The sequence below is a fragment of the Gymnoscopelus braueri genome (genome assembly GCF_963280865.1).
Source record: "Gymnoscopelus braueri genome assembly, chromosome: 1".
Lineage (NCBI taxonomy): Eukaryota > Metazoa > Chordata > Actinopteri > Myctophiformes > Myctophidae > Gymnoscopelus > Gymnoscopelus braueri.
The window spans coordinates 21,063,611-21,091,521 of record NC_137603.1 but is presented as its reverse complement, the minus strand read 5'-3'; the positions used below and the strand labels follow the sequence as shown (position 1 = coordinate 21,091,521).

The window sequence follows — 27,911 nt, the reverse complement described above, 5'->3', positions numbered from 1 at the left end:
CAGTCACAGGCGAACTGTCACCCCGTGAAGGACCACCGAGGGAGCTAAGGCGACCGAGTTGCCGTCCTGAACGGTGGGACGTTCGCCTGTGCCTACTCAGCGCCGTTTGAGTTATGTACCGATAGGCACAGAATCGTAATTTTTTTTGTGGGGACTGCTCTGCTTCCGGGTTTTTCCGGGTTGCGACTGGTTACGCCCACCGTGGGACTCGCCGTACATATGCACGCAATTCGGGAGTTCCGAGGCGGCTATCCACGGAATGAAGTGCACTCGTTCCGTGCAATGTTACGGTAATCTCTGGAGATCAGGCTGTTCTCAACACAAGGCAGATCAAAACACTCGCCCCAAAATACAGTCACCCCGGAGGCCAAATCCGCCGGTATTCACCTGCTAACGTAACCTCACTAAAACGGTGCCAAATCCTAACCTTATTCGACAGACAGGGGAGAGAGACACGGGGACAGAGAAAGAGGGGAGCGCGACAGAGAGAAAGGAGGACAGAGACAGAGAGGGGAAGGGAGAGAGAGACGGAGAGATAGAGAGCGAGAGAAACAAACAAGCCTGTACGGAACGCTCAGCGTTGCCATGTCCTCTGCTTATAAGCGATTTGGCTTACTTTTCACCACAGTGTTGCCATGTCCGAAAATTATAAGCTACTACTTTCACAAAATACTCTCTCTCACACTGTGAGGTGGCTGTAAGGTGGATCTGCGATGCGAAGTGGACGACACGTCATGCTAGATGTGAGGGCCGCGCAGCGGCCCAAACTTCTAGTATTTTCAAACGGGGGTCTGCGGCGAAACACATACTAATTTGGGGGTTGACATGAAAAGGTTTAAGAACTGCTGACTCACACCAGTTGTGGAGCGGAACGGGTTGATGTAGCTGGTGTTGTGGCTGTCCTCCAGAGCGGACAGGGCTAGAGCTAGCTCATCTCCCTCCCCTCGTCTGCTGTTGTTGTAGAACTCTATATTGAACAAATGGGCAACTATGTGCACAACTATCAGAGAACAGAGGAGACATAATAATATTGGTTAATGTATTTGAGTTCAACTTGATCATTCCAATTCAACTTCAAACATACTTAAAGAAACATACCATTAGTCGAGCCTCAATAAGAAGGTTTTATAAAGACAGTTCTTTCATTAGATACCATAGTTGTATTCTTATGTTAGGCTATACTTGTAGCGCGACAACGTTGTAAAAAGAAAAAACACGTTTTTGACAGTGAGCGGGTCCTCTTCTTTGATTTAACCATCAGAGATCTCCTCCTAAATTGTGAATTTTTGACTTACGCACCTGTCGCCAACCTTTGAGGTGTGCATCGGCCTCCTTCACAAAAATTCTATCAAAATTAAAAAGCCGCCTCTTTGCAAGTTTAGTTGTAAGGCAAATGTTCTCTAGGTGTACAATATATAATTTCTTTACAAAACTTTGCCTTCTTCACCCTTGTCAATATAATAATTTTGCAGATACAAAATTTAAAAAATTGTCTGCATAACACACACACACACACACACACACACACACACACACACACACACACACACACACACACACACACATGCACGCGCGATTTCTCTCTCTCCACCAGTATGCATTCAATAGCCTTTTACAGCAAATCTCAATCTCATCTCTGAAGCATTTTGTTGACAACAACAGTTCTATGAACAGTTTATAGAACTAACAGACTAACCATGTCTCTTATAAGCATCGTTATGATGTACTGTTATGACACTACCGGTATAGTAACATTTTGTGTTCACACTCACGTGTCCAGAATATAATCGTATAGGCAACCAGCTTGTGAAAAGTGATATTATTGTCCAGTTGTTCCCTCAATCTTCGGTATCGGCCACAATACTGAAAGGGTCCAGAAGGTTTGAGACAAGCAATGTAAAACATATAATGAAATACATCAATTTGTGTGTGTGTGTGTGTGTGTGTGTGTGTGTGTGTGTGTGTGTGTGTGTGTGTGTGTGTGTGTGTGTGTGTGTGTGTGTGTGTGTGTGTGTGTGTGTGTGTGTGTGTGCTGGTTCTATATATTTTACATATTTATTAACTTTTTGTTTTCAATTACAATTTTCAAAGTCAAGGTTCATTTTATTTGTCTCCCATAGGAATAATTTCCCTTACGGTGCGTTCCCACAGAGAGAGAAAATATTTGTTCGAGCTGTACAAAGTCAATGCAAAGACGGTACTTGGCGCTACGCTGCATCGAGCAGCAAGAACGAGGCGAACGGACAACGCAAACGAAGACATCCGCCGCCTCAGTATCTTCGCTCCAGATGGAAAATCCGAACTGACACGACGTTCGCTTGCTTGTAGCTCTGCCACTTCAAGTAGGGTAAGTGATATGTTTTGATAAAAACAAAACGTTTCACCAAATAGTAATCATTGCTATAGAGGGTTTGTTCAGTAACAGGGGGTCTCCCTGTCTCTCCAGCTGGAGTCTCATATGGCACCGGTGCAGAAAAAGGAAAATGATAACAAAACGTTTTAATAAATGGAAAATATATTTTCAGGTAGGTCGCACATTTTCAGCCAATCAGGAAAGAGTACCCATTTATCAGGTTACACTTTATTGTGTTACAGTTCCAATTTTGTCTGCTCCTTTCTTTGTGTCATCAACTCCAATTTCACTTGATTATTCTGTATCCTGTGTCTCCCGATAAAATTGGTATCCAGACCTGAAATGTTCTTTTCTGTTTACCAAAGAGCTGGAAAGACAACGAGACACCTGTTACTGAACAGACACTCCATAGCAATGAGTGCTATCAGAATATAGAGCTATTTAACTTGTATTTTAACCAAAAATATCGGTAGCACTTTACAATAATGACCGTTATAAAACATTTATAAACGTTTATAAGCAGTTTTCAGACTATTAACAAATCATGAACAACAGTTTGTTGACATGGTTAAAAATTATTTATAAGGTATTTGTAAGTAGTAAACTATTCATGAACAAGCCATTTGTATGCATCTGTATATGATTATTAAATCATTTGTAACTGATGTTAAATAATATTTATAAGCTATTTGTAGATACAGAACTAATCATAGACAATTTCACAGTAAATATTACTTGTACATCATTTGGGAAAAGTATACCTCAATTTTTGTTCATGTTCAATCTGGGAACCCATAGTCAAAAAAAAGGAACAAAAAACAGCGCCCTCTGCTGCTGAATTTGACTCTGGGGGGCCGGGGTATGGCCTGGTGAAAGATAATTCTAGTAATTGGTTGGTGTCTGCACTCATGAAAGCCAGGTAGTTTGCAACAGGTAAGTTGAAAGTCCACATTAGCAGACAGTTGTAAATAATGAACTGTCTTCACTTTAGATTAGGGCACATAATAACATCTACTAAGGATTTATAGATATTTTAGGAATGTTTTACAAAGCATACTGTATGTTAACCATGAAAAACATGGAGGTATACATTTCCCAAATCTGCAGATAATTTTTAAATATTTAATTTGTACATTTAGAAAATATGTAATCATAACAACAAAGATTTAACAAATGATTTATGAAGTCTTAATACATGTTTAAGAGATGTCATATAAACCACGAAAAAACTCAATATATACCACTATGAAAATCATTTCCAAATGATTTCTTACACATTAAATTACATTATTTAATGATGAAACAAATCGAGTATAAATAATGGGTTAATGTGTTTTAAATGTTTCAATGATTCTTAAATGTTGCACAATGTTATTATACATTATTTCATAATAATTTACCAACGTATAGAAATAGTTTGTCTATGATTAGATCTACAAATAGCTTATACATCTTCAGTTACAAGTGATTTAATAATAATTTACAGATGTATACAATTGGCTTATTCATGAATAGTTTACTGTTTACTAATACCTTATAAATGATTTTTTGTTTTACCATAGTTATAAATGTTTTAGTAATCATTTATGAATGTCAACAAACAGGCTGTTCATGATGTGTTAATCTATAAACAGATTATAAACTTTTATAAATGTTTCAATGTTCATTATTGTAAAGTGCTACCAAAATATCATTTACCCTACCTCTCAGCTGTTCTTGGAAAATATTTGAAAATGTATGAAGATTTTTCAACATTAAAATTATTACCATGATTATCAAGCTTATGCAAAAATAATTATGATTATCTCAAATAATTGCGATTAGGCTATATTGTAATAATTGTGACAGAACTAGGCATCTTACACGGAGCATGGAGCCGCGGACCACAGACAGCGAGTTTCGGCACACTGGTAAGAGGATCAGCATGCAGTTAAAGTTGAGGGTTCCTGCAGCGCCCCTGGCTATGGGCAGTGCAGCCTGGACAGCAAAACAAAAACAACAACTGAATATTAACATGTGGCCTCACACTGGATTATATTCTGGGTCATCAGTTATAACTGTGTGTTCAGTGACAGCTGAAAATATGTGCCACCATCACTTACACGACTAAAACTGAGATAAGTTCTTCATGAATAAATGATTTCACTGGATAATAATTTTTGACTCATGCAGCTGAAACACAATGGGTAACCTACCCCTAGAAGGTGACGTGTGTAGAAAAACTGATGCCCAAATTCAAAGCGCATGTAGACCTGAATGAATACGTACACGTTCATGCCAAAAAAGGCAACCTGCAAGTCCAGTCAGGATAAAATGTTAACTTCACAAATATTGTTTATTAAATAGCAAAAGCCTATTGATTCATTCTGCCAGTAAATAACTTCGACATTTCACACTTGAATGTTTACAACAAGTTTTGTTTTTGGTACAATTTAGGCATGTAAAAATGTACATACCACTATGAGAGTTTCAAGTCCATGGTTGATAACCCAGCTAGCCATTTTGGGGCCCTTGCCGCTACCGCAACTCACACGTCCACTACATCTTTTGCTTACCTGCAGGATTTTATAGACTCCTGCTCAAACCACTCCCATTAAATGAGCATCTTGTCTCTTTGCATTGACTCAGAAGGAAGCAAATGCACATTTCATTATTGAGGAACTTCCTGGGAGCAACGTCAACACTCTTTTCAAAACTGAGCTAAGAACCAGTCAGTGGAATGAGGAAGTAAACCTATCTGACTTTTTTTTCATTTTTTTTTCCTGAGAGACTCTGTTATATTTTAGAGGCTACAGAACCCAGACATCTATTTATTTGCAATCATATTAATACATAAAGGTAAATTATGGGGAAAAAACATACTTGTGAGAGTACCTAAGAGTGTAAGATAAGTAATCTTATATCTTTGTCTGCCCCCCCCCTTCCTATTACAAAATACAGTATAGGGCACATAAGGAGTCAACAGAGTATTATTGAAATATTGGGTGTTAGCGTTGGAGGGCCCCCTGAATAGTGGTTACAAACAAATGCTTGTTGACAAAATGTCGGTATTTCAAAATATATCAAGCCAAGAATAGACACTTAATTGTGTATAAATATGTTAAAAACAGGCTCATTTTAATTAAAAAATAGCTGTGTTATCCAGTCACATGATTTGATCTTTAAAGTGATCAAATCATCGTGATGTGACACACATGACGCTAACAGTCACGTAAACAAGCGGCAGGACATGCATGTAGCAGCATGATGTAGAGCAGCAATTCAGAGACCTGTGCTCCTCGGAGCACAGGTCTCCGCCAGGTCAGGTAGGTTAGTGTGGGCCAGCAATATTCGGAATTCGCCAATCAGGCTGGAATGTGATGCGGATTGGACGGATCCGTCTTGATGACTTGACTAAAGAGATATTACGTACCGATTTGCGTGATGTTTGGATAAAATCTGAAGGAGTATTATCCAAAAATGTGTTTTACATAAGTCGGCCTCCTGGTGGCGCTATAAAAGGCAGATGTGAAAAATGCAGGGCAAAGGTTTTTCCTTGGCCTCTAGGAAGTGCACATACAAAGTTTTACTCAGATCGGTACAGTTATAGGTAAAAACAGGAATCGGCCTGTTATAGCGCCACCATGAGGCTGATTGAAAAAATTCAAGTGGCATTTCTTCCTCTGCCTAGTGAGTTGAGCTGCGTTCATGATTTGAGGCATTTTGTTTGAAAAGGATCACTCCTGCAAACTTTGGAAAACATTCTTAGCCAATCAAGATAGAATATGAAAAATCTGAAAGACACGTGTGGTTTAATGACTATAGAGATACTGTGTATCAATTTGCGTAATGTTTGGGAAAAAATTGTAGGAGTACTGTCAAAAAATGTGTTTTGTAAAAAGCGGCCTCCTGGTGGTGCTATAACAGGCCCATGTGAAAAATTTGGGGCAGAGGTTCTGAATTGGCATCCAAGGAGTGTGTGTGTGCACAGTTTCACTGCAATCAAGCAAACGGCACCGGAGATTAGCTGTCCACAGACAGAAGGACACATGGACACACGGACGGACGGACAGGGTGCAAAACATACTCTCTCGCCATGCCTTTCGGCCTGGCGGAGACAACAAGCAAGTACCAACATTTTCTTGTGAAAACAGAGCAAAGATGTCACATACGTTTCCTCATAAAATGTAAATACGAGAGCTACTCATATCCTACTACGGAAAGAGAGACAGCATGTGCATTTTCCAACGTTGACATTGCTCTCAAGAATATAATGCATCGCTCCCCTGTCTCAGTAGTGGGGAAATCATTTTGCAAACAGACAACAGAACCATCTACCTTGTCCATTGAATATCACATTACATCACGTTACATCAATTGATGATGTGGATTTTTTTCCACCTTATAAAAGACTTAAAATAAAAGGTAGGAGAAAGTGCTAATCATATTGGTAAGTCAAATATACAATGCTAGTGCAGACTGCAGTGCTTTCTGAGAGAATCTGACAGCTGACAGCTGATCCTGTGTGGTGCATTATTTTTTTTCCACGATTCTACGAGACTCCTGTGTGTGTAATGAGGGGATCACCGTGAGGATGGTGATCACAGAAAATATTTTGTTGTTTAAAAAGGTAAACAAATCTTAAAAGATGCTGGCACTGGGTGGGAATAAAAAAAAAAAACTCTGGCAGGGAATGTGCATGGAAGTGAATGTGGCTGGGTTTTTTTACGATCACATGATTTTCTGCTTCTTTGCGTCACTGGGAGTCAAATGGTGACTCATAGGTTAGCGAACAGCGCCATCTAGCGTCATTGGCAGTCTGAGCCCTAGCAAAATATGAAGAGAAACATCGTCATTGGCAGTCAAAGAGTCAATGGCCCAGCAGATATCGCTATTTCACCTCCTGCTGGCTGCAGAAGCATTTACACTCATTTACACATTCAACTGAATAAGGTTTTGGCCGGACTTTACACTTGATTTTATCACCTTAGCAAACATTTTCATGAAGCTGGGCTAAGAAGAGAGGTGACAATTAGCGAGCAGCAGTATGGGTCTATGCCAAGGAAGAGCACCACAGATGCACTGTTCGCCCGGATAGTGCTGATGGAGAAGTATTAGAGAAGGACAGAAGGAGTTACACTGTGTCTTTGTGGACCTAGACATATGATAGGGTGCCAAGAGAGAAAGCACTGTATGGTATTGCATGAGGAAGTCAGGAGTGGCAAAAGAAGTACGTCAAAATGGTGCAGGACATGTATGAGGATAGCGTAACAGTAGTGAGGAAAGGTAGGATTGACGGATGGTTTAGAGGTGGGGTTAGGCCCACAACAAGGATCGTCTCTGAGCCCTTTCTTGTTTGCATCGGTAATGGACAGGTTGACAGATGAAGTCAGAAAGGAGGCACGTGGACTATGATGTCCGCAGACGACATCGTGATATGTAGTGAGACGAGGGAACAGGTTGAAGAGTCTGGAAAGGTGCAGGCATGCACTAAACTCGAGAGAAGAGGCGTGAAAGTCAGCAGGAGTAAGACGAATATGTGTGTGTCTGAACGAGAGAAAGGACAGTGGAACAGTGAGGATGCAAGGAGTAGAGGTGAAGAAGGTGAAGGAGTTGAAATACCTAGGGTCAACTATCCAAAGTAATGCATGGGGAGTGTGGAAGAGAGGTGAAGAAGAGAGTGCAGGCAGGGTAGAACGGATGGAGGAAAGTGTCAGGAGTTGATTTGCGACAGAAGGGTACCAGCAAGAGTTAGAGAGAAGATGTATAAGACAGTAGTGAGACCAGCCATGCTGTACGGCTTGGAAACCGTGGCATTGATTCTCTTTAGGGGTGACAAGGATTGACAGGATCAGAAATTACTACATTAGCGGATCGGCCCAGTTTAGAAGGTTTGGGGATAAAACAAGAGAGGCGAGGTTGAGATGGTTTGGGCATGTGCAGAGGAGAAATGAAGAGTGCATTGGGAAAAGGATGCTGAAGATGGAGCTGCCAGGCAAGAGGAGAAGAGGAAGGCCAAAGAGGAGGCTTATGGATGCAGTGAGAGAGGACCTGGAGGTGGCTGGAGTGACAGAGGTAGATGCAGAGAACAGAAGCATGATGGAAACAGATGATCCGCTGTGGCGACCCCAGTTTAAAGTATTTTTTCAATCATCATGATAAGTGTTTAGAACTAAATTATGGTCCCATTCATCTTTAAATTAATCATAAAGTAGGATATGCTCCTAGGGCTTCTACTGGTTCTGCCATCGCTGCGGTTGAAGCCAATAGCGGTCTTTGGGACCGAAGGCTCCAAGATGGCGGATTTGAATTGGCTGAAAAGGTGGCTTCAAAACTGGTCTGTAGAAACCAATGTGTGACGTCACCGTTCCCTTTGTCCATATTTTTAACAGTCTATGGACTGAAATCTGAACATCTGAACATGCGCCGCAAGTACCTATAACTGAACAACTCAGGGTGCTGACCTACTGTAACATGAAATTGAGAGCATACCATCCACATGTTTTCTGATACACATAAAAGAGATTAAAAGACAAGTGTTTTGACACATCAAGGTAACAAACTGGCAGCTTCAACTCATGGTTATCGCAAAGATTAACAACGGTGGTTCATACAGTACCATGGTCGTTTCATACCATTCTGGACTATAATGCTCAGCTAACCTTGTCTCCTATCCAAGGTCATCAGTGTGCATTGCGCACACACATACACGTGCAATGTGAAGAAATAAACACACAAACATAATTCTTCCTCCTATCTCTTTAACTGGGTCCAGCTGTTGGACAGTGCATGTGTGCGTATGCAGTGCATGCGAGTTCATGTGCATGTGCATGTGCATGTGCATGTGCATGTGCATGTGCATGTGCATGTGCATGTGCATGTGCATGTGCATGTGCATGTGCATGTGCATGTGCATGTGCATGTGCATGTGTATGCATACACACACACACACACACGCACGCACGCACGCACACACACACATACACACACACACACATACACACACACACACACACACACACACACACACACACACACACACACACACACACACACACACACACACACACACACACACACACACACACACAAACACAAACACAGACACACTGTGTGTTACTGAAAATGACTGAAATGTAGATAGTCCAATAATCTGCAATTATTATTACTAGACAATACCCTTCCGCACGCACACGGCGAACACACACCCGCTCATAAACAGTTCCAACACACACACACACACACACACACACACACACACACACACACACACACACACACACACACACACACACACACACACACACACACACACACAAACACACACAACCCACAGCTAACACACACACACACACACACACACACACACACACACACACACACACAAACACACACACACACACACACACACACACACACACACACACACACACACACACACACACACACACACACACACACACACAACCCACAGCAAACACACACACACACGCACACACACACACACACACACACACACACACACACAGCCGGACCCGTCGCACCTGGATTCGAACATTGCGAGCTATCTGTGTGCTTGTGGCATGACGATGCAAACCCACAGCGAACACACACACAGACACACACACACGCGGCCGGACCCCCACGTGCTCGCGACCTCGCGTCTCGTCGCGTTGTGGACCCACAACGAACACACACCCGCTCATAAACAGTTCCAACACACACACACACACACACACACACACACACACACACACACACACACACACACACACACAAACACACACACACACACACACACACACACACACACACACACACACACACACACACACACACACACACACACACACAACCCACAGAAAACACACACACACACACACACACACACACACACGGCCGGACCCGTCACACCTGGATTCGAACATTGCGCAAGTGAATCTGCGTGCTTGTGGCATGAAGATGATATCCAAAGCGTCCTCCCTCTCATGAAACACAATGTGTAAGGACATGGGGTAAATGAAAGTCCTTTATAAGTTTGCAGCGTTCTCTCTCTAACAGTGGCCATACGCAGTTTGATCATTCATCCCATAGCTTGGGGTGCTATAACCATGGCTCCCATAGGCCAAACTCTGAATAGAGTTCAACTGAATTTCGGAAAAAGGCTATTAAACAGCTTGAATTTGGGAAAAGGTGAAAAATATGTTGCACGTTGTCTGCACATGATAATGATCATTGCCCCTGTGCAAGTTCAGATGTTGTGGTGAACGCAGCGAGGAGGAAAACCCGGTCTGACAGACAGGTTTACTAAGTTTTAGGAGGATTTTTTTCCCTGAAGTATAACCCACAATAAACAAATGGAAGTAAGGGATTTTGTATTATTACTATTATTTGTTTTAAATTAAAGTTCTATTTTCAGATAATCATTGCTACAAAGTGTTTGTTCTGTAACAGCAGTCTCTCCCTTTCTCCAGCTCTTTAATTAACAGAAAACACATTTTCAGATGGGTTGCCAATGTAGTGCGGATAGGGGTAATTTAGTGATTAATCATCATTAAATGTTATGAATATCAATGAAATTATATATCACCAGCTTACCTGTTTTTGATACAGATCAGTCTCATAAACTCTGAAGGGTTTTAAATTCTTGGCTGAGGCAGGGTCATAAATCATCCAGCAATACAGAAGACAAACACGTTTTATTTCTAATCAAATAAGTTTATTAACTAAAATGCATATGCCATAGGCAATCTTAATGTTCCAATACAGCCATACAAGATGTAATTTCTTATTTTAGAACTTTATGAGCTAAATATGGCATACTAATTGTTGTGAGCTCCTAGACAGAAAGAGATAGAGAGAGGGGAAGATAGGTGATGGCTGAAAATAAATAGAACAAAGGTATGGCTCGCAACTCACTTTGATGCTCCAGGTTTTATTTCACAACAAACAGCTGATACGACGTTTCGACCCTTTCGGTCTTTTTCAAGTATGTGAAAATTTTTCAAGTATGTGAAAATAATAGAAACAGCCTAAAACACTCGATCAAAGAGCCCTGTAAAGTTGATGAAAACACATACTGTACACATACAATCCTATTGCCGTTGCACATCAGATGATGGGAACAGACCTTTGAATGACAGGGGCAGTTCTCAAGTAGCGTTCTGTTGGTCGCCTGCTGAGTAGAACAACCTTTCTTCGACACTCTTTAAGTGCCAGTAAATCTTCACTGTTAACAACAGTCGTCTTTATGCTGAGTAGAACAACTTTTCTTCCACACTCCTCAAGTGCCAGCAAATCTTCACTGTTAACAACAGCCGTCTTTATGCTGATAGTCTATATTCTTCACGAAAGAGAGAGTGTATAGGTCAGGGGTACTCAACAGGCGGACCGCGGTCCATGACCGGACCGTGGGACAACTCTCTGCCGTCCCTGGGCAAATTATTTTTAAAGAGATATACATTTGTTGGGGATTCTTGGAGGGGGTGTGAAAAAGTATTTGAATTGTTGGTTCTGTTGTTTTCATGTTTATTTTCATTTTCATATGTTTTCATACTCTGCACCAGGCGCGGAAATCCCGGGGTGTACGGTCATTTAGAATCTCTCTCTCTCTCTCTCTCTCTCTCTCTCTCTCTCTCTCTCTCTCTCTCTCTCTCTCTCTGTCTCTCTCTCTGAATGATAGTGGAACATATACCCTTCATCCATTTTAATGGCCCTCACTCATCCAGCGGACCTGGACAGTCTCATGCAAGTTCTGTTGGACTAGTGATGCTGTCAGGGCCTGTTGGCACTCTATGTCTTAGGCCCTGTTTAGACTGGCAGCCAAAAATCTAATTTTTGCCATATCCACATTGGAATTCGATTTGTTTTATGAAGTCTGAACAGAAAAAAGTCACATGGAATCCGATTTTTACAAATCCAACTTGAGACACATTCAGAGGTGGTTTCAAATGTGATTCAAATGTGATTCCTTTAAGCAATGGATTTCTCTGGACTGCTGTGTCCATTAATAAAGGAGGGATGGATCCATGATATGGAGAAGCAGAGATCACAGTATGGGGGCATATGAGGACCGATGACTGGAGTTAAATGATCCATTAGTCAACAACCATCATTCTTCCATCATTACAGCATATAGTTCACACTTTCCTCATTCTTTGATCCATAGGCGATTTGTGCCTTTTCCAGCAGGGGGGACAAAGGAAATATATGAACATATGTTTTTATATATGCAACAAATATGTTTATCATATATGTGACGTATTCGAAATTGGCCGCCTGCATATATGTCTTTACATATAATACATGTATAAGTAAGTAGGTCGGGAGATGGCTTATTGTCGGTATCAGCCGAGTAACACGCGGGAGTCTGTCCCCGTTACTATGCGCTAGACCCCTGGGAGATGGATTGCTGAGGTGGAGCACCACACCTATCCTCAGCTCCCAGTACTTACCGCACGACTTACCGCACCCAAGCCGTGCTACTCATGCGCTGAGTTGGCGGTGCCCGGGATCGAACCCATGACCTTGTGGTCTGAAGGCGAGAGCTCTACCGACTGAGCTACCCGGACAATGTACATATATGGATATGTACATATTATGTACATATATATCCATATATGTGGCATACATGTGGACATATATAAGCTATATATGAGACAAATATTTCCTATATATGCACATATGAACCTGAATATGCCATAGATATTCTGCATATACTTATTTATTTTATTTATTTATTTTTTTTGCACCTCTGTGTTAAATTGTAATTTTTTTCAAAATGTTAAAAGATTCATATTTGGAAAATGTTTTAAATAAAGTAAAGTATGTACATGATTAGAACATACTTAAACATTCGACAATTAAGGTCTAATATTTCTACAAGTTGCTACAAAACCTGTATATCCAGTAATTTTTTGACATAAACAAGAAGTTGTAGGATAAAATTGATAATGATAATGCTGTACCATGCATGTTCACATCATGTATACTTTACATTACTATTTAAATTTTAAGAATAATAATAAAACTATTCAAAAATCAAGTGGCAAGTCATTAATTGTGACGGAAATCCATCTGTGTAGACGTCGCTCTGCCACCCATGGTTTAGTACCAAAGAAGTGGTGAATCAGACTTCTCCATGCATTGCACTGACCCAAGTCTATATATTTGTAGGCCAAATGTGCTATTTTGTAATGTTCATATATATATATGGTGTAAAAAATATACATGTATACACCGTATATGTGTGCCCTGGGATCTTTTGGCCCTGGCAGAAAAAAAGGTTGGGAAACACTGGACTATAGAGGGGGAATGGGGTGAAATAAATTCAATGGACTAAACGAGGAAGTTGAAACAGGTGTGCAGGTAATGGTGACTAGATTAGACTATGGGTGTGGCCAGAGGGAATAGAGAAACAGAAAGAGACAGATCATGACAATGCATGTTGAAGGGTTGTAAAAACATTGTGCTCATTCCATCTTGTGAGACATCCTCTTTTAACACCATTTAAATAACGAGTTAAAGAAAACAAGACTAGGTCAAAACCTACAGTAGTACAGTATATGGCTAGACCATGTAGAAAACACTGGAGGGATTTTAATTAATGAAACACTAGACATGACCCTCCACTTCAGAGGTTTGTTCGTGCCATTTAATACTGCAGATCATCAGGCCAACTGGAACCAAGGGTTGCACCTAGCCCTGGTCCAGAGCGTTAGTGAGTTCTCTCTAACGCCCTGCCAGGCTCTCGGCTCTGCTCAAAGTCAAGGAATTCCACTGCCCTGCGAGGGCTCCAACTGTAGTAAAAATAAACAAAACCACTTCTCTACTCACCGAAACAAAGGCTGTTTTGTGTTGTTGAGTCTATTCTCGGAGGTGGGAAGCCTCTCAGTCAGCACCCCACCTTCTCTGTAAAATACATCTTTTGGGCAGAAAATAAAATATGTCCGCGAGATGTAAATCATTTTATTTACTCCACTGCGCCCTCTACAGATCTGGTAAATGGTCATTTATATGTTTTCGCAAAGCCATAATAAAATGATGTTGAGTCCAATTTCCATTCGTCTGAGATTTCAATTGACTTTCAAATATATTTTGAGGAGAGGAATTCAGAGAAAATATTTAAAAATATATTTTTTGCCATGTTTGAACCTATGTAACAGAACTACAGGATGTTATTACCAGATAGTCTAGCAAACTAGCATTTCACATCAAAGTAATTGTAAAAGTTTTTTTTTAGGTGTCCAGAACAACATAAATGTTCTGGACACACGGAAATACGTTTAATTGGCATCAAAAAGGTTTGAAAAGGTTGGTTACCACTGGCCTAGAGGGTTGACATCTCATAGCCTGGAGGTTTTTGATTGGCTACTTTGTCGTTAGGCCAACCACTGTGTGGCAGCTAGTTGTTTCGCCAGCAGTGGTACAGTGATGGAGGTGGAGCGGTCTCCCCCAGGTCACTGATGGGAGGAAAAGACAAACGTATGTGTCACATTGTTCAGGCGAGTGAGACAAGTTGCTTGACAAGTTACTGTATGAATTATAGTAGGCTTAATGATGGAGATGGGAGACAAGGTACAGAATGAAAAACAGTAGGCTTAAGGATTGATGTGCCTCAAACAAAGCAGGTGTGTGCACATCTTATGATGTGTCCAGGAAATAACCAGTCTTGTTAAGATGTGTTCAGTTACACTACACTGGAGACAGAGAGAGAAGACGAGAGGCAGAGAAATGGACAGAATTGGGAGTGTATGAGAGAGAGAGAGAGAGAGAGAGAGAGAGAGAGAGAGGTTAGAGGTTAGAGAGAAAGGAAGAGATCTAGAGGAAATATAGGAGGGATATTGATTGAGGCTTCTATTAACCCATTAATACCTGGAACGCATCTGTGTCACTTTAGATGTCTTTGGCTATTCAAAAATAGCAGATATACAAGCTCATAGCGCGGCACCGAGTGCCGCGCTATGAACTTGTAGATCTGCTATTTTTGAAAAATCGTGAAAAAAAAATGTTTAGATTTTTTTCCAAAAACTGTTAAGATTTAGATTTTTTTTAAAGAATCGCCTCAGGTCTTAAAGGGTTAAAGCACCGAACCGCAACTCTCCATGTCCACACGAGAATTTTCTCTCCATATTCTCTGACTACGACTGTCATCACACACACGCGCGCGCGCATACACACGCACGCACGCACACACACGCACACACACACACACACGCACACGCACACGCACACACACAATCACAGCATAATATTAAGGAGCTATAATTCTCAGCCTATTGCGGGCAGCAGCCCCATGGGCTTTCTCCCACGCTGACGGTGTGTCAGGGAGGCTCGCTCTCTAGGTGCCTGCTGGCCCACTGTAAGAAACCAGCTTAATGAGATCACTGGCATCCAATTCGGCGAGGGTCAGCGCTCATTTCAAGCAATTCATTTTTAATTGGTCTCAAAATCTAAACCATTTCTTGATGTCAGCTTGGGTGTATGCCATTCCTCTGCGTGGCTTGTTGTGATGCTGAGTGATTCCCTTGATGCTGCTGTTCTTGCCATGGCTACGAAAGGTTTGCTGTGGATGTGTTGATGCTCTGTGACGTGACATAACGCTGTCAGCGATGAAACAACAAATATTTGACACGGTTGTTTGTGAGGAGATAAAGGCAGGTGGAGGGACATCATGGGATTCCTTTTTCAGTGCGTGGTTATATTGTCCCATCCTCTCATAACTTTGCTATTTTAATCAGAATTATGTTAATCACATAATATAATCTATAGTATATCACAAATATATACTATACCATTGTTCACATTTCAGAAAGATTGCTCCATATTTTACCTGTGCTCGGAACGCTCTTTCTCTCCATTTAGTCTCCCCCTATTTTTCCTCTTGTTTTGCTTTGACACCCCCCCTCCACACACTCACAAACACTCACACACACACTCACACACACACACACGCACGCACGCACGCACGCACACACGCACACGCACACGCACACGCACACGCACACACACACACACACACACACACACACACACTGTACACAGATATCCCATCCTGCTGAGCTTCCCTTGTAAAAAAAGGTAAAACTAGAAAAAGTGGAGCACAGGTCTCCGCCAGGTCAGGTAGGTTATTGTGGCCTCCGGGTGGCGCTTTAATAGGCCAATGTGAAAAGGGTGCCATTTCTTCTTAGGCCTTTCATGGCAATTGGACACTGCATTCATGATTTGAGGCATTTTGTTTCAAAAATGTGTTTCGCTAAATTAGACCTCCTGGTGGCGCTGTAACTGGCCAATGTGAAAAGGGTGGCATTTCTTCCTCGGCCTAGTGGGAATATGCGTGCAAAATGTCACTGAAATTGCATGCGGCGTTCATGATGCGAGGCACACAGACCTCCCTCTCACTTGTGTGACCAGCTGTGCCTGCCTGTTCACCTCCATCAAGATGTCGCTTCCAATTTTCTGTTTGTGCTGACTCCATCCCTGTTAGCAATCAGTGGAGAAGACGTCCATTACTCCAGAACCTGACAGCTCTCCTCAGACTCCCTCTGCTCCTTAACGACACCTGACAGAACACACGTTTACTACTTAACACAACACACCTCTAGAGAAAGACAATGGCTCTCATTTGACAAACACACCCATGCATGGATTACCCGAGAGAAGTTGTAATGGAGTGTCTTTGGGCCTCCATGGCTTGTGACCCAAGCAGACTACTATAACATTGGTTTCCAATTACTTTGCACTGGGACCTGCATGTTGACCATGACTTCAGGCTCCAAAATGTTATGAAGAGCACCCTATTGTTCTATTAGAATAGTTGTTATAATAGTTTTTATTTTGTCCATGACCATCTCAGTGCATTTCACGAGCCACTGCGGAAACATGATTGAACCAGTGTTGTGAATTTAGTAGGTTGAGTGCCAATGTGGTCCTAAGAGTTTTCCTCTAGTTAATGGTGGTGACTGGTGAGTGATGATTCAGTGGAGTGGTGAGTTCGGAGAACAAGATCAGGCAGTATCACACGACAAGTTCTAAAGTTTATTAAACACATGTAGCACTGGTCACATTACGTGACCAGGAGATATGAGTCATAGGAAAGAACAAAATAATTAGAAAACAACAGATGCATCTGGTAGCCTCATTGTGCATAGACATCAATGTCCTGATAATAACGCAGTAACCATGGCCATGGCGTCACAGGTGTATCAGTATATTTGCATGCGTAGATGAGAGTGATTCAGCATATTTACTGGTCAGAGAATGTCAATCCATATACTGTATCATAATATATAATATATATCAATATATATCATAACAACCCCTGAGTGCAGGGACCTGCAATAATCACGTCTAATGAAGAAAGAAGAATGATGGGACCTCCTTGTTTTTAAAGTTCATGAGCCAACAAAAAGAAGGGGGAAAATCCACTCAAGAAGCATCTCTGTTTGCACCTCCTCCAACACACTCCGAAAATAGCTGATCTACAAGCTCAGGGGACATACAGACAAAAAAACATTGCGGCCACCAAACAGAATAGACAATGGAAATACAAAAGATTTTAGAGAAATACTTTGACAGAAACAACCCTGTTGGCAAGTGCTTCCTCGCACAGGTCACGGCAGGGAGAGAGCTTGCAGTGATAATAAATAATAATAATTGTGACAGCTCAGCAGACTTATATATATCATGTAGTACAGCATGGTTTTGACAAGAAGATCACTGTTACATGTCATATTATTTACAGTATGTCATGGTTTTGAAGAGGACCATTGTTACATCTAATAGAGCAGTAGCTCCAAATTCATAAACTGTATATTTGGCCACGGACAAAAAAAACATTAACAGAGAATCGCTGTTACATGTAAAAGAGGTCATATTATACAGTATGTCATGGTTTTGAATAGACCACTGCAACATCTCTTCCCTCTGTTTTGGTCTCTCTCCTGTCATCTCTGTCACACTTCACTACACTCTCTGACATAATGTTTGGAAACATATTCATGTGGTGAAAACTGAGACACTACCAACCAAATGGAGTAAAAAATATGTTATGACTGTTGTTCATTCACTGCCTCAGGCTACAGAATAAAATGTAGCCATGATAGCATAAAGAAGGGTAATTGTCCTAACTGGTCACAGGTTTAAATTAGTGGCCGCAATTTAAATTTGTCAGCTGAACAGAGGTCTATTTAGTTTTAGTGCTTTTCAGAAAAATAATTTGTGTGTGCGTTTGTGTGTGCGAGTGTGTCATCTTTGAATGACAGGTGGAGCGTTCCCCTCAGGAGACAGACAGAGAATGTGTTAGAACAGGAGAGAGAGTGTTGGTAGTAAAACATGGCGGCCTGCCTGCCCACAAGAGGCTGCTTCCAGCTCATAAAGTGGCTCTACAGCCCACGTCTGCCTCATAAATCCCTCTGTCTGCAGCGCTCAACAGCGCCCCCCCCCATATACTGATGGGTATTTACGGGACCAGAGCTCAGCTCTGGACCTGTCTTATTATTGTAGGTATTCTGTTTCTGCCACTTTTCGCAGTTCTGGCTGAACCGTGCTGTCGCTTTTTACGAAACTCGGCCATATGGTAGATGGTCATGAAAAACTATCAAGAAATAAATCTCACAATCTTTCGTCAAAAGGTGGCGCTATAGCAAAATGCCAACTTTGAACAGGTACAACTCATGCCCTGTTTGACCTACAGCCATGAAACTTCAATACACATATACGTCTACTCATGATGAACAACTTTAACCCTCTGACTTTTGACCTCTGACCTTTAGATCTCCCACCATTTTGAATTATATGAAAAACAGTTAAAACCTATCTCCTCCTGGGATTTTTGAGTAATCTGCACGAAACGTTTTACACATGAACTTTGGACCTATGCCAAAAAAATTATACAAAAGATTTTCCATAAGTGAAAATCTTTTTCGCCGGTGGCGTCAGCTTTGGGAGTGTGCTGCGTTTGTGTAACGCAGTCCCCACTAATATTATTTACGATTCTGTGCCTATCGGTACATAACTCGGACGCCGCTTAGTCGAATAGCAGACCATCGGCCGGTCGTCGCGGGCACTCGCGCCTGGAGGCGCTCGGGCGCGACTCCTTGGCCTCAAGGTCTGCTGATTCGGCGCGGCTCCGTCATGGTCCAAAACTATACTTTATCGGCGGAAAAAGAAGTTGACTGCCGCTCCTCCACCGGCAGTTCCGCGACTGCCGCTCCTCCACCGGCAGTTTCCGCGGCAGTTCCGCTGCTCCGCCGGCAGCTGATGCTCCACCGCCGGCAGTCACTGCCGGGAGCTGCCGCTCCTCCACCGGAAGTTCCGCGGACGTTCCGCGGCTGTTGCCGCTGCCGGAGAATGCACTCGCTCCTTCTGCATGTGCCTTGACTCATGAGGAACACATGTATCACGTTGACCAGTAAGCTCCGCCCTTAGATTGTCCGCAATTTTGAGCAGTTTGAAAAACACTTAAACCCAGGATTTTTCAGCTATTTGCGTGAAACTGTATCATCTGTGTGATCTCCTTTTTCACAGGTTCTTGTCTGTTGGTCCAATGGCTTCTCCCTTAAACGTGTGCCTCACAACCTGAAGGTTACCAGTTCAAGCCCCACTTGATGTGGACTTCATTAAAGTTGCATTGCACACAACATGATTGTGTCAATTAATACATGTGCAATTGTTAAACGTAACCTGAAATACTTATTTGAGAGGGTATGTTTTTGCAATGTATGACATACTTCATTCTGAAAATAGCCGATCTACAATCTCAAAACTTTTCAGATAGCAACGTGTTTCTGAGCTTGTAGATCGGCTGCTTTCACTTGTTCACTTTTATCTTCAACAGACAACCTCAGCCTGGACAAAGCTATAGTGCTGTATATTTCCATATGGTTGCTTCACAGGTAGCCTACAGACAGGGGAGCGTATTCAAAGAGGTGGCTGTTGGCCCTGAGTGGGGGTTACAATCAGCATTGCCTTTTGTTCTACCTGAGAGACAGGAGGTCTGTCTCCATCCCCTTCCCTGCTTCATACAGGTGCAAATTGAATCAGGGAACTCAGAGGGGGATCTATTGTTTGTCTGGGTGGGTCTCACTTTTGGAGGCTGACCCCCACCCCCTTATTCAAAATGTGACCACTGCTATATATACCATACTAAAATGTAAGCTTGTAGTGTGTGCCACTCCAGGCCGTTGGGCTGTGGAGATGGTTGGCTGTTCTATACTGTCTGTACTGTCTGAATAAACTGGAAGCAACGAAACCTCACTAACTAGTGATGACTCCTTCATTCTACAACCATTCATTCTCATCTCTGGGACAACAAACTTAACTGCAATATGGCGTTGTTGACAACTATAAAAGCAATAGAAACCTTTAAGTCTGTGGTCAGATACCACATTATGGCGTCAAGTCGGCAGTAGCGTTGGTTTGTTTTTTTGGAGGCGCAAGTCTCCAGGGATACTGAGCCAGGCGTCGAAAGAACGTGCGGCGGGACATCGGGACGACATGACGACAACTTTTCGAAGATCTACAAGGAGGGGACTTCATGACCAGATCTAGGACGGCTGCACGACTCATCTGGCTGCTCAACATATCTTCTGCGATCGCTAGAAGGGCGCGCTGCGGTGCAGACGGCAGAGCGGAGAAATTGGTGTGTCGAATTTCTTCGTGGCGGGTATGTTGTGGGGAGAGGACAGCGGGTGCCGGCAGAGTGGAGGACTTGCGATGAAGGGGTTCTTCGTGGAGAGTGTGGTAACACATCTTCAGCGATCGCAAGTGGAGCGCTCTGTTGTTAAAATGCAGCTATCTGTTGACAATCTGGGTACGGCGCTGGAGCACGGCTGGGTGAGAAGATGACGTTGAGGGAGACTGCAAGAGAGACATTATCGAGCGGGACACTGCGCATATGGGACCTGGGGTTATGTTTTTGTGATGAGCGTGGGTTAAACTATGGGGCTATGGCTGCCATGGGAAGTGGTGCGAGGGTATTTTTTTACTTTCTGGTCTCCTGTGTTTAATGTGAGTTTACTTTGTGGATTATTGTTTCATTGGGGGGTACGCTGCCTTCTTTTTTCCGTGTGGGCACTTTCGTGGTAGTTGTCATATATGCTTGATGGTACGGTGTAAAACTTAGGGATAAGAATTAGGCTATCTTTGAGTATATTTTGGTGACTGGGCGAGGGGGACATTGATCTTGGGGGGTGGTGCTATCGCTTGGTGGGCGTGATTCGACTGTGGGCTGTCGGCTTCCACTGGGTGGGGGCTGTGTGATGTTTTATCGTGGAGTTTAATAGGCTAACAGAGGGATCCTGCACGCTAATTAGTTTTGGGGGTGTCTATTTGATGTAATTCACCGTGTCGCTGTACTATGTAATCTTGGTTTTTGTATGTGCATTGTTCTGTGTGATGTTGTTTGCTGTTTTAGTTTTCCTGAATGTTAACTTTTTTTCCTGGTTGGTGTTCCGATCGCTTTTCATGGGGGGCGGATTCTTTGTGTTTCTTTTGAAATATACGTGTTTGTGGAAGACGTTTGAAGTCTCCCATGGGGGGTCTGCTGTATATTTCCATATGGTTGCTTCACAGGTAGCCTACAGACAGGGGAGCGTATTCAAAGAGGTGGCTGTTGGCCCTGAGTGGGGGTTACAATCAGCATTGCCTTTTGTTCTACCTGAGAGACAGGAGGTCTGTCTCCATCCCCTTCCCTGCTTCATACAGGTGCAAATTGAATCAGGGAACTCAGAGGGGGATCTATTGTTTGTCTGGGTGGGTCTCACTTTTGGAGGCTGACCCCCACCCCCTTATTCAAAATGTGACCACTGCTATATATACCATACTAAAATGTAAGCTTGTAGTGTGTGCCACTCCAGGCCGTTGGGCTGTGGAGATGGTTGGCTGTTCTATACTGTCTGTACTGTCTGAATAAACTGGAAGCAACGAAACCTCACTAACTAGTGATGACTCCTTCATTCTACAACCATTCATTCTCATCTCTGGGACAACAAACTTAACTGCAATATGGCGTTGTTGACAACTATAAAAGCAATAGAAACCTTTAAGTCTGTGGTCAGATACCACAATAGCACTATAGGTAATGTTGCAGCCCGTCAATCCGAAGGTCGAGGGTTCGATTCCTGTTAATGGCAATAGATTGACACGTCCAATCAATCCATTCTGCTTCCATCCTTCTCTCTCTTCGATCTATTGTTTCCATGTCTCTCTCTCTTCAATCTATTCCGTTTCCATGTCTCTCTCTCCGCCCTTAGATTGTCCGCAATTTTGAGCAGTTTGAAAAACACTTAAACCCAGGATTTTTCAGTTATTTGCGTGAAATGGTATCATCTGTCTGACCTCCGTTTTCACTGTATCAGGTCTGTTGGTCCAATGGCTTCCCGCTTAAGTGAATGTTTCACAACATCAAGGTTGCCGGTTCAAGCCTCACTTGGTGGAGACTTCATTTAAAGTGCATTGCAAACAACAAGACTGTATTAATGAATACATATGCAATTGATAAAGATAACATGAAATGCTTATCTGAGAAGGTCTGTTTTTGCAATGTATGAAATGCTTCATTCTGAAAATAGCCGATCTACAATCTCAAAACTTTTCAGATAGCAACGTGTTTCTGAGCTTGTAGATCGGCTGCTTTCACTGGTTCAGTTTTATCTTCAACAGACAACCTCAGCCTGGTCAAAGCTATAGCACTATAGGTAGTGTTGCAGCCTGTCAATCCGAAGGTTGAGGGTTCGATTCCTGTTAACCCATTGATACCTGGAGCGCTTCTGTGTCACTTTAGATGCCTTTGGCTATTCAAAAATAGCAGATATACAAGCTCATAGCGCGGCACCGAGTGCCGCGCTACGAGCTTGTAGATCTGCTATTTTTGAAAAAATCGTGAATTATTTTTTTTTATATTTTCTTCAAAAAACTGTTAGGATTTAGATTTTTTTAAAGAATCGCCTCAGGTCTTAATGGGTTAATGGCAATAGGTTGACACGTCCAATCAATCCATTCTGCTTCCATCTTTCTCTCTCTTCAATCTATTGTTTCCATGTCTCTCTCTCTTCAATCTATTCCGTTTCCATGTCTCTCTCTCCGCCCTTAGATTGTCCGCAATTTTGAGCAGTTTGAAAAACACTTAAACCCAGGATTTTTCGGTTATTTGCGTGAAATGGTATCATCTGTCTGACCTCCGTTTTCACTGGATCAGGTCTGTTGGTCTAATGGCTTCCCGCTTAAGTGAATGTTTCATAACATCAAGGTTGCCGGTTCAAGCCTCACTTGGTAGAGACTTCATTTAAAGTGCATTGCAAACAACAAGACTGTATTAATGAATACATATGCAATTGATAAAGATAACATGAAATGCTTATCTGAGAAGGTATGTTTTTGCAATGTATGACATACTTCATTCTGAAAATAGCTGATCTACAATCTCAAAACCTTTCAGATAGCAACGTGTTTCTGAGCTTGTAGATCGGCTGCTTTCACTGGTTCAGTTTTATCTTCAACAGACAACCTCAGCCTGGTCAAAGCTATAGCACTATAGGTAGTGTTGCAGCATGTCAATCCGAAGGTTGAGGGTTTGAGTCCTGTTAATGGCAATAGGTTGAGATGTCCAATCAATCCATTCTGCTTCCATCTCTCTCTCTCTTCAATCTATTATGTTTCCATGTCTCTCTCTCTCAATTAATGCATGTGCAACTGTTAAAGGTAACATGAAATGCTTCTTGGAGAGAGTATGTTTTTGCAATGTATGACAAACTTCATTGTGAAAATAGCCGATCTACAATCTCACAACTTTTCAGATAGCAACGTTTTGTGAGCTTGTAGATCGGCTACTTTCACTAGTTTTCGTTCCGAGGAGACACAAAAATGCCTTTATTGGTAAATGGTTTGTGAACCAGTGATCTAGAGTAGTTCGGGACACAGAGGCTTGGTTCATAATGGACGGAAATACTTATAAATATCAACAGACACTACCAGTAATTGTGTCAATTAATACATATGCAATTGATAAAGATAACCTGAAATGCTTATTTGAGAGGGTATGAAGTATGTATGACATACTTCATTCTGAAAATAGCCGATCTACAATCTCAAAACCTTTCAGATAGCAACGTTCTTTCTGAGCTTGTAGATCGGCTGCTTTCACTGGTTCACTTTTATCTTCAACAGACAACCTCATCCTGGACAAAGCTATAGCACTATAGGTAGTGTTGCAGCCTGTCAATTCGAAGGTTGATGGTTCGATTCTTGTTAATGGCAATAGGTTGAGATGTCCAATCAATCCATTCTGCTTCCATCTCTCTCTCTCTTCAATCTATTCCGTTTCCGTGTCTCTCTCTCTCTCTTCAATCTATTCCGTTTCCGTGTCTCTCTCTCTCTCTTCAATCTATTCCGTTTCCGTGTCTCTCTCTCTTCAATCTATTCCGTGTCTCTCTTCAATCTATTCCGTCTCTCTCTCTCTCTCTCTCTCTCTCTCTCTCTCTCTCTCTCTCTCTCTCTCTCTCTCTCTCTCTCTCTCTCTCTCTCTCTCTCTCTCTCTCTCTCTCTCTCTCTCTCTCTCTCTCTCTCTCTCTCTCTCTCTCTCTCTGGCTTCTCGCTTAAGTGTGTGCCTTAAAACCTCAAGGTTGCCAGTTCAAGCCTCACTTGATGCAGACTTCATTTAAGTTGCATTGCACACAACATGATTGTTGCGAAAGCGGAAGGAGGCCTCCGACCAAGTGGAGCTTACTATATCACGTGCTTGGGTTGTGTGTGTGTGTGTCTGTCCCTTATTTATGGTCTTTCCGTGTGTGTTCACGCTCTCATTGGCTCGCGCCCCCATGTGACTCGAAACTCCGTGCTGAAATTCCAGCAGCTGCACTGCCTGTATACAGCGTGTGTTCACGCTCTCATTGGCTCGCGCCCCCATGTGACTCGAAACTCCGTGCTGAAATGCCAGCAGCTGCACTGCCTGTATACAGCCGGCAGAGTGCGGCAGAGTGCACTACTACAGTGTGGTTAAAATATAGCAGCCTCAGTCAATCTGCGTTCGCTTCCAGCGTTCGCGCGTCTTACTTGTGTCAATTAATGCAAGTGCAATTGTTAAAGATAACCTGAAATGCTTATTTGAGAGTATGTCTTTTCAATGTATGACATACTTCATTCTGAAAATAGCCGATCTACAATCTCAAAACTTTTCAGATAGCAACGTGTTTCTGAGCTTGTAGATCGGCTGCTTTCACTGGTTCAATTTTATCTTCAACAGACAACCTCAGCCTAGACAAAGCTATAGCACTATAGGTAGTGTTGCAGCCTGTCAATCCGAAGGTTGAGGGTTCGATTCCTGTTAATGGCAATAGGCTGAGATGTCCATTCAATCCGTTCTGCTTCCATCTCTCTCTCTCTTCAGTCTATTATGTTTCCATGTCTCTCTCTCTCTCTCTCTTCAATCTATTCCGTTTCCATGTCTCTCTCTCTCTTCAATCTATTCCGTTTCCATGTCTCTCTCGCTCTCTCTCTCTCTCTTCAATCTATTCCGTTTCCATGTCTCTCTCGCTCTCTCTCTCTCTTCAATCTATTCCGTTTCCAAGTCTCTCTCTCTCTCTCTCTCTCTCTCTCTCTTCAATCTATTCCGATTCTCTCTCTCTCTCTATTTCTCTTCAATCTATTCCGATTCTCTCTCTCTCTCTCTCTCTTTCTCTTCAATCTATTCTGTTTCTCTCTCTCTCTCTCTCTTTCTCTTCAATCTATTCCGTTTCTCTCTCTCTCTCTCTTTCTCTTCAATCTATTCCGTTTCTCTCTCTCTCTCTCTTTCTCTTCAATCTATTCCGTTTCTCTCTCTCTCTCTCTTTCTCTTCAATCTATTCCGTTTCTCTCTCTCTCTCTCTCTTTCTCTTCAATCTATTCCGTTTCTCTCTCTTTCTCTTTCTCTTCAATCTATTCCGTCTCTCTCTCTCTCTCTCTGTTCAATCTATTCCGTCTCTCTCTTCAATCTATTCCGTCTCTCTCTCTCTCTCTCTCTCTCTCTCTCTCTCTCTCTCTCTCTCTTTTCCCTGGCCCCGCTTATCGCTGCTTGCAGCTATATTTTGAGGTTCTTTTTGTAGCTGTTATTTCTGAACATTAGTCAAAACAACAATTTAAAATTAAATGCTATAACAGATTTGTCAGTTTCAGTTTGTAAACACAACATTCTAAAAATGGCCCCTCGTCCCCAGCTCAATGAGGGAAGGAGGGAAGCTCACATCCACTGATGCTCTGGGCTGTCCATACAACCCTCTGTAGCGCTTTTGCGGATGAGGGCAATGCAGTTCCCATGCCAGGTGGTGATGCATTCAATCAGAATGCTCTCTGTAGTATCTTGGGCTCCATGCCAAACTTCTTCCGCCACCTGAGGTGAAAGAGGTGTCGCAGTGTTTTCACCAAATGTCTAGTGCGCTCATCCCAGATCCCAGGTGAAGAACTTTAAGCTGCTGAATCTCTCTACAGTAGACCTGTTGACAGGGGCGGACTGGCCATTTTGCATACCGGGCCCGGTGGGCCGCTGGGCCAGTGGGCCACCAAAAAAATATATATATATATTAGTTACGTTAATGTTTGGGCTGGGAAACTTTACAGCAGTGGCAAAACGGTGACAAAACGGTGCGAGGAGTGGTGGGCTGGTTCGGACCAAAATGCCAGGGCTGAATTTTTGTCCCAGTCCGGCCCTGCCTGTTGATGGCAATCGTGTTCAGCCTCTATCCTCCAGGGGTCATCAACCCCTGGGCTTGTGATGGACATTTTCCTCAAACTATATTTTTACCAAGGACATACAAAATGAGTGGTCAATAATATTACCATAAATAAAAAAATAAAAAAATGTACTAATGCATACTAGTCGAGTATACACATGCTCCAGGAGAACACATGATGTGTTTTTAAAGAGGGAGAGTGGTTAGTCCACATCCCTTTTAACTTTATTTTATTTTATTAAGATAGTAAGTAGGAAAGCTGAGAGGTATAAGGCGTAGATGGAGCAATTTGTAACCCATTTCAAAAATTGCTTTAAATGTCAAGTGTATTCTTGTTATTATTTCCATGGCCAACTCTGCACCTTTGTCTACTTTCTTCTTCACTTTCTTCACTTTCTAAATCGAAGTGATGGCTTTGAACTTTTCAAAGCATTAAAGACAAGAGACGTGAGAAGAATTGTCATATTGACATCATCCACCGGTCATTACTCATAAGCTTAAAAAGCTCGGTCTCAGACAGATTTTTCCAGGCCCAGTCATTAGGCACGTGTCCGCCTATTCAAACCTTCTTAAACCTGGTTTAACAAGGTTTGAATACCTGTCTGGCAGTGTCTTTATTAGAGTGTTAATGTCAAAGGGCATTTGGGAAAAAAGGGCAAAATTGCTTAATAGCATCAAAATATGTTTAACCACTTTAAACCTATTTTACACATCAGCATACAACAATGGACAGCAGGCATCTTGATGAGAGTGCCTGTTGTGAATATGAACAGTGTGGATAATTCAATATCAAGATGATGAGTGACTTGCAATTATATTCTGATTTTATTTGAGTAAAGAGGTGTCCAATGTAGAATTAAAAATAAATTTAAAAAAAG

The 27,911-nt window shown here is 42.2% G+C and overlaps 1 protein-coding gene across 1 annotated transcript in view; it reads right to left on the bottom strand.

Annotated features, from left to right (window-relative positions):
* The window catches only part of LOC308087886 (NADPH oxidase 2-like), a gene marked incomplete at both ends in the record, with an annotated part of 46,343 nt that overhangs the window by 5,816 nt on the left and 12,616 nt on the right, over positions 1-27,911 (bottom strand). Inside the window, one exon of the mRNA XM_080432107.1 lies at positions 855-967. Coding sequence (XP_080288233.1) covers positions 855-967 — 113 coding nt within the window. The remainder of the gene's footprint in view (positions 1-854; positions 968-27,911) is intronic.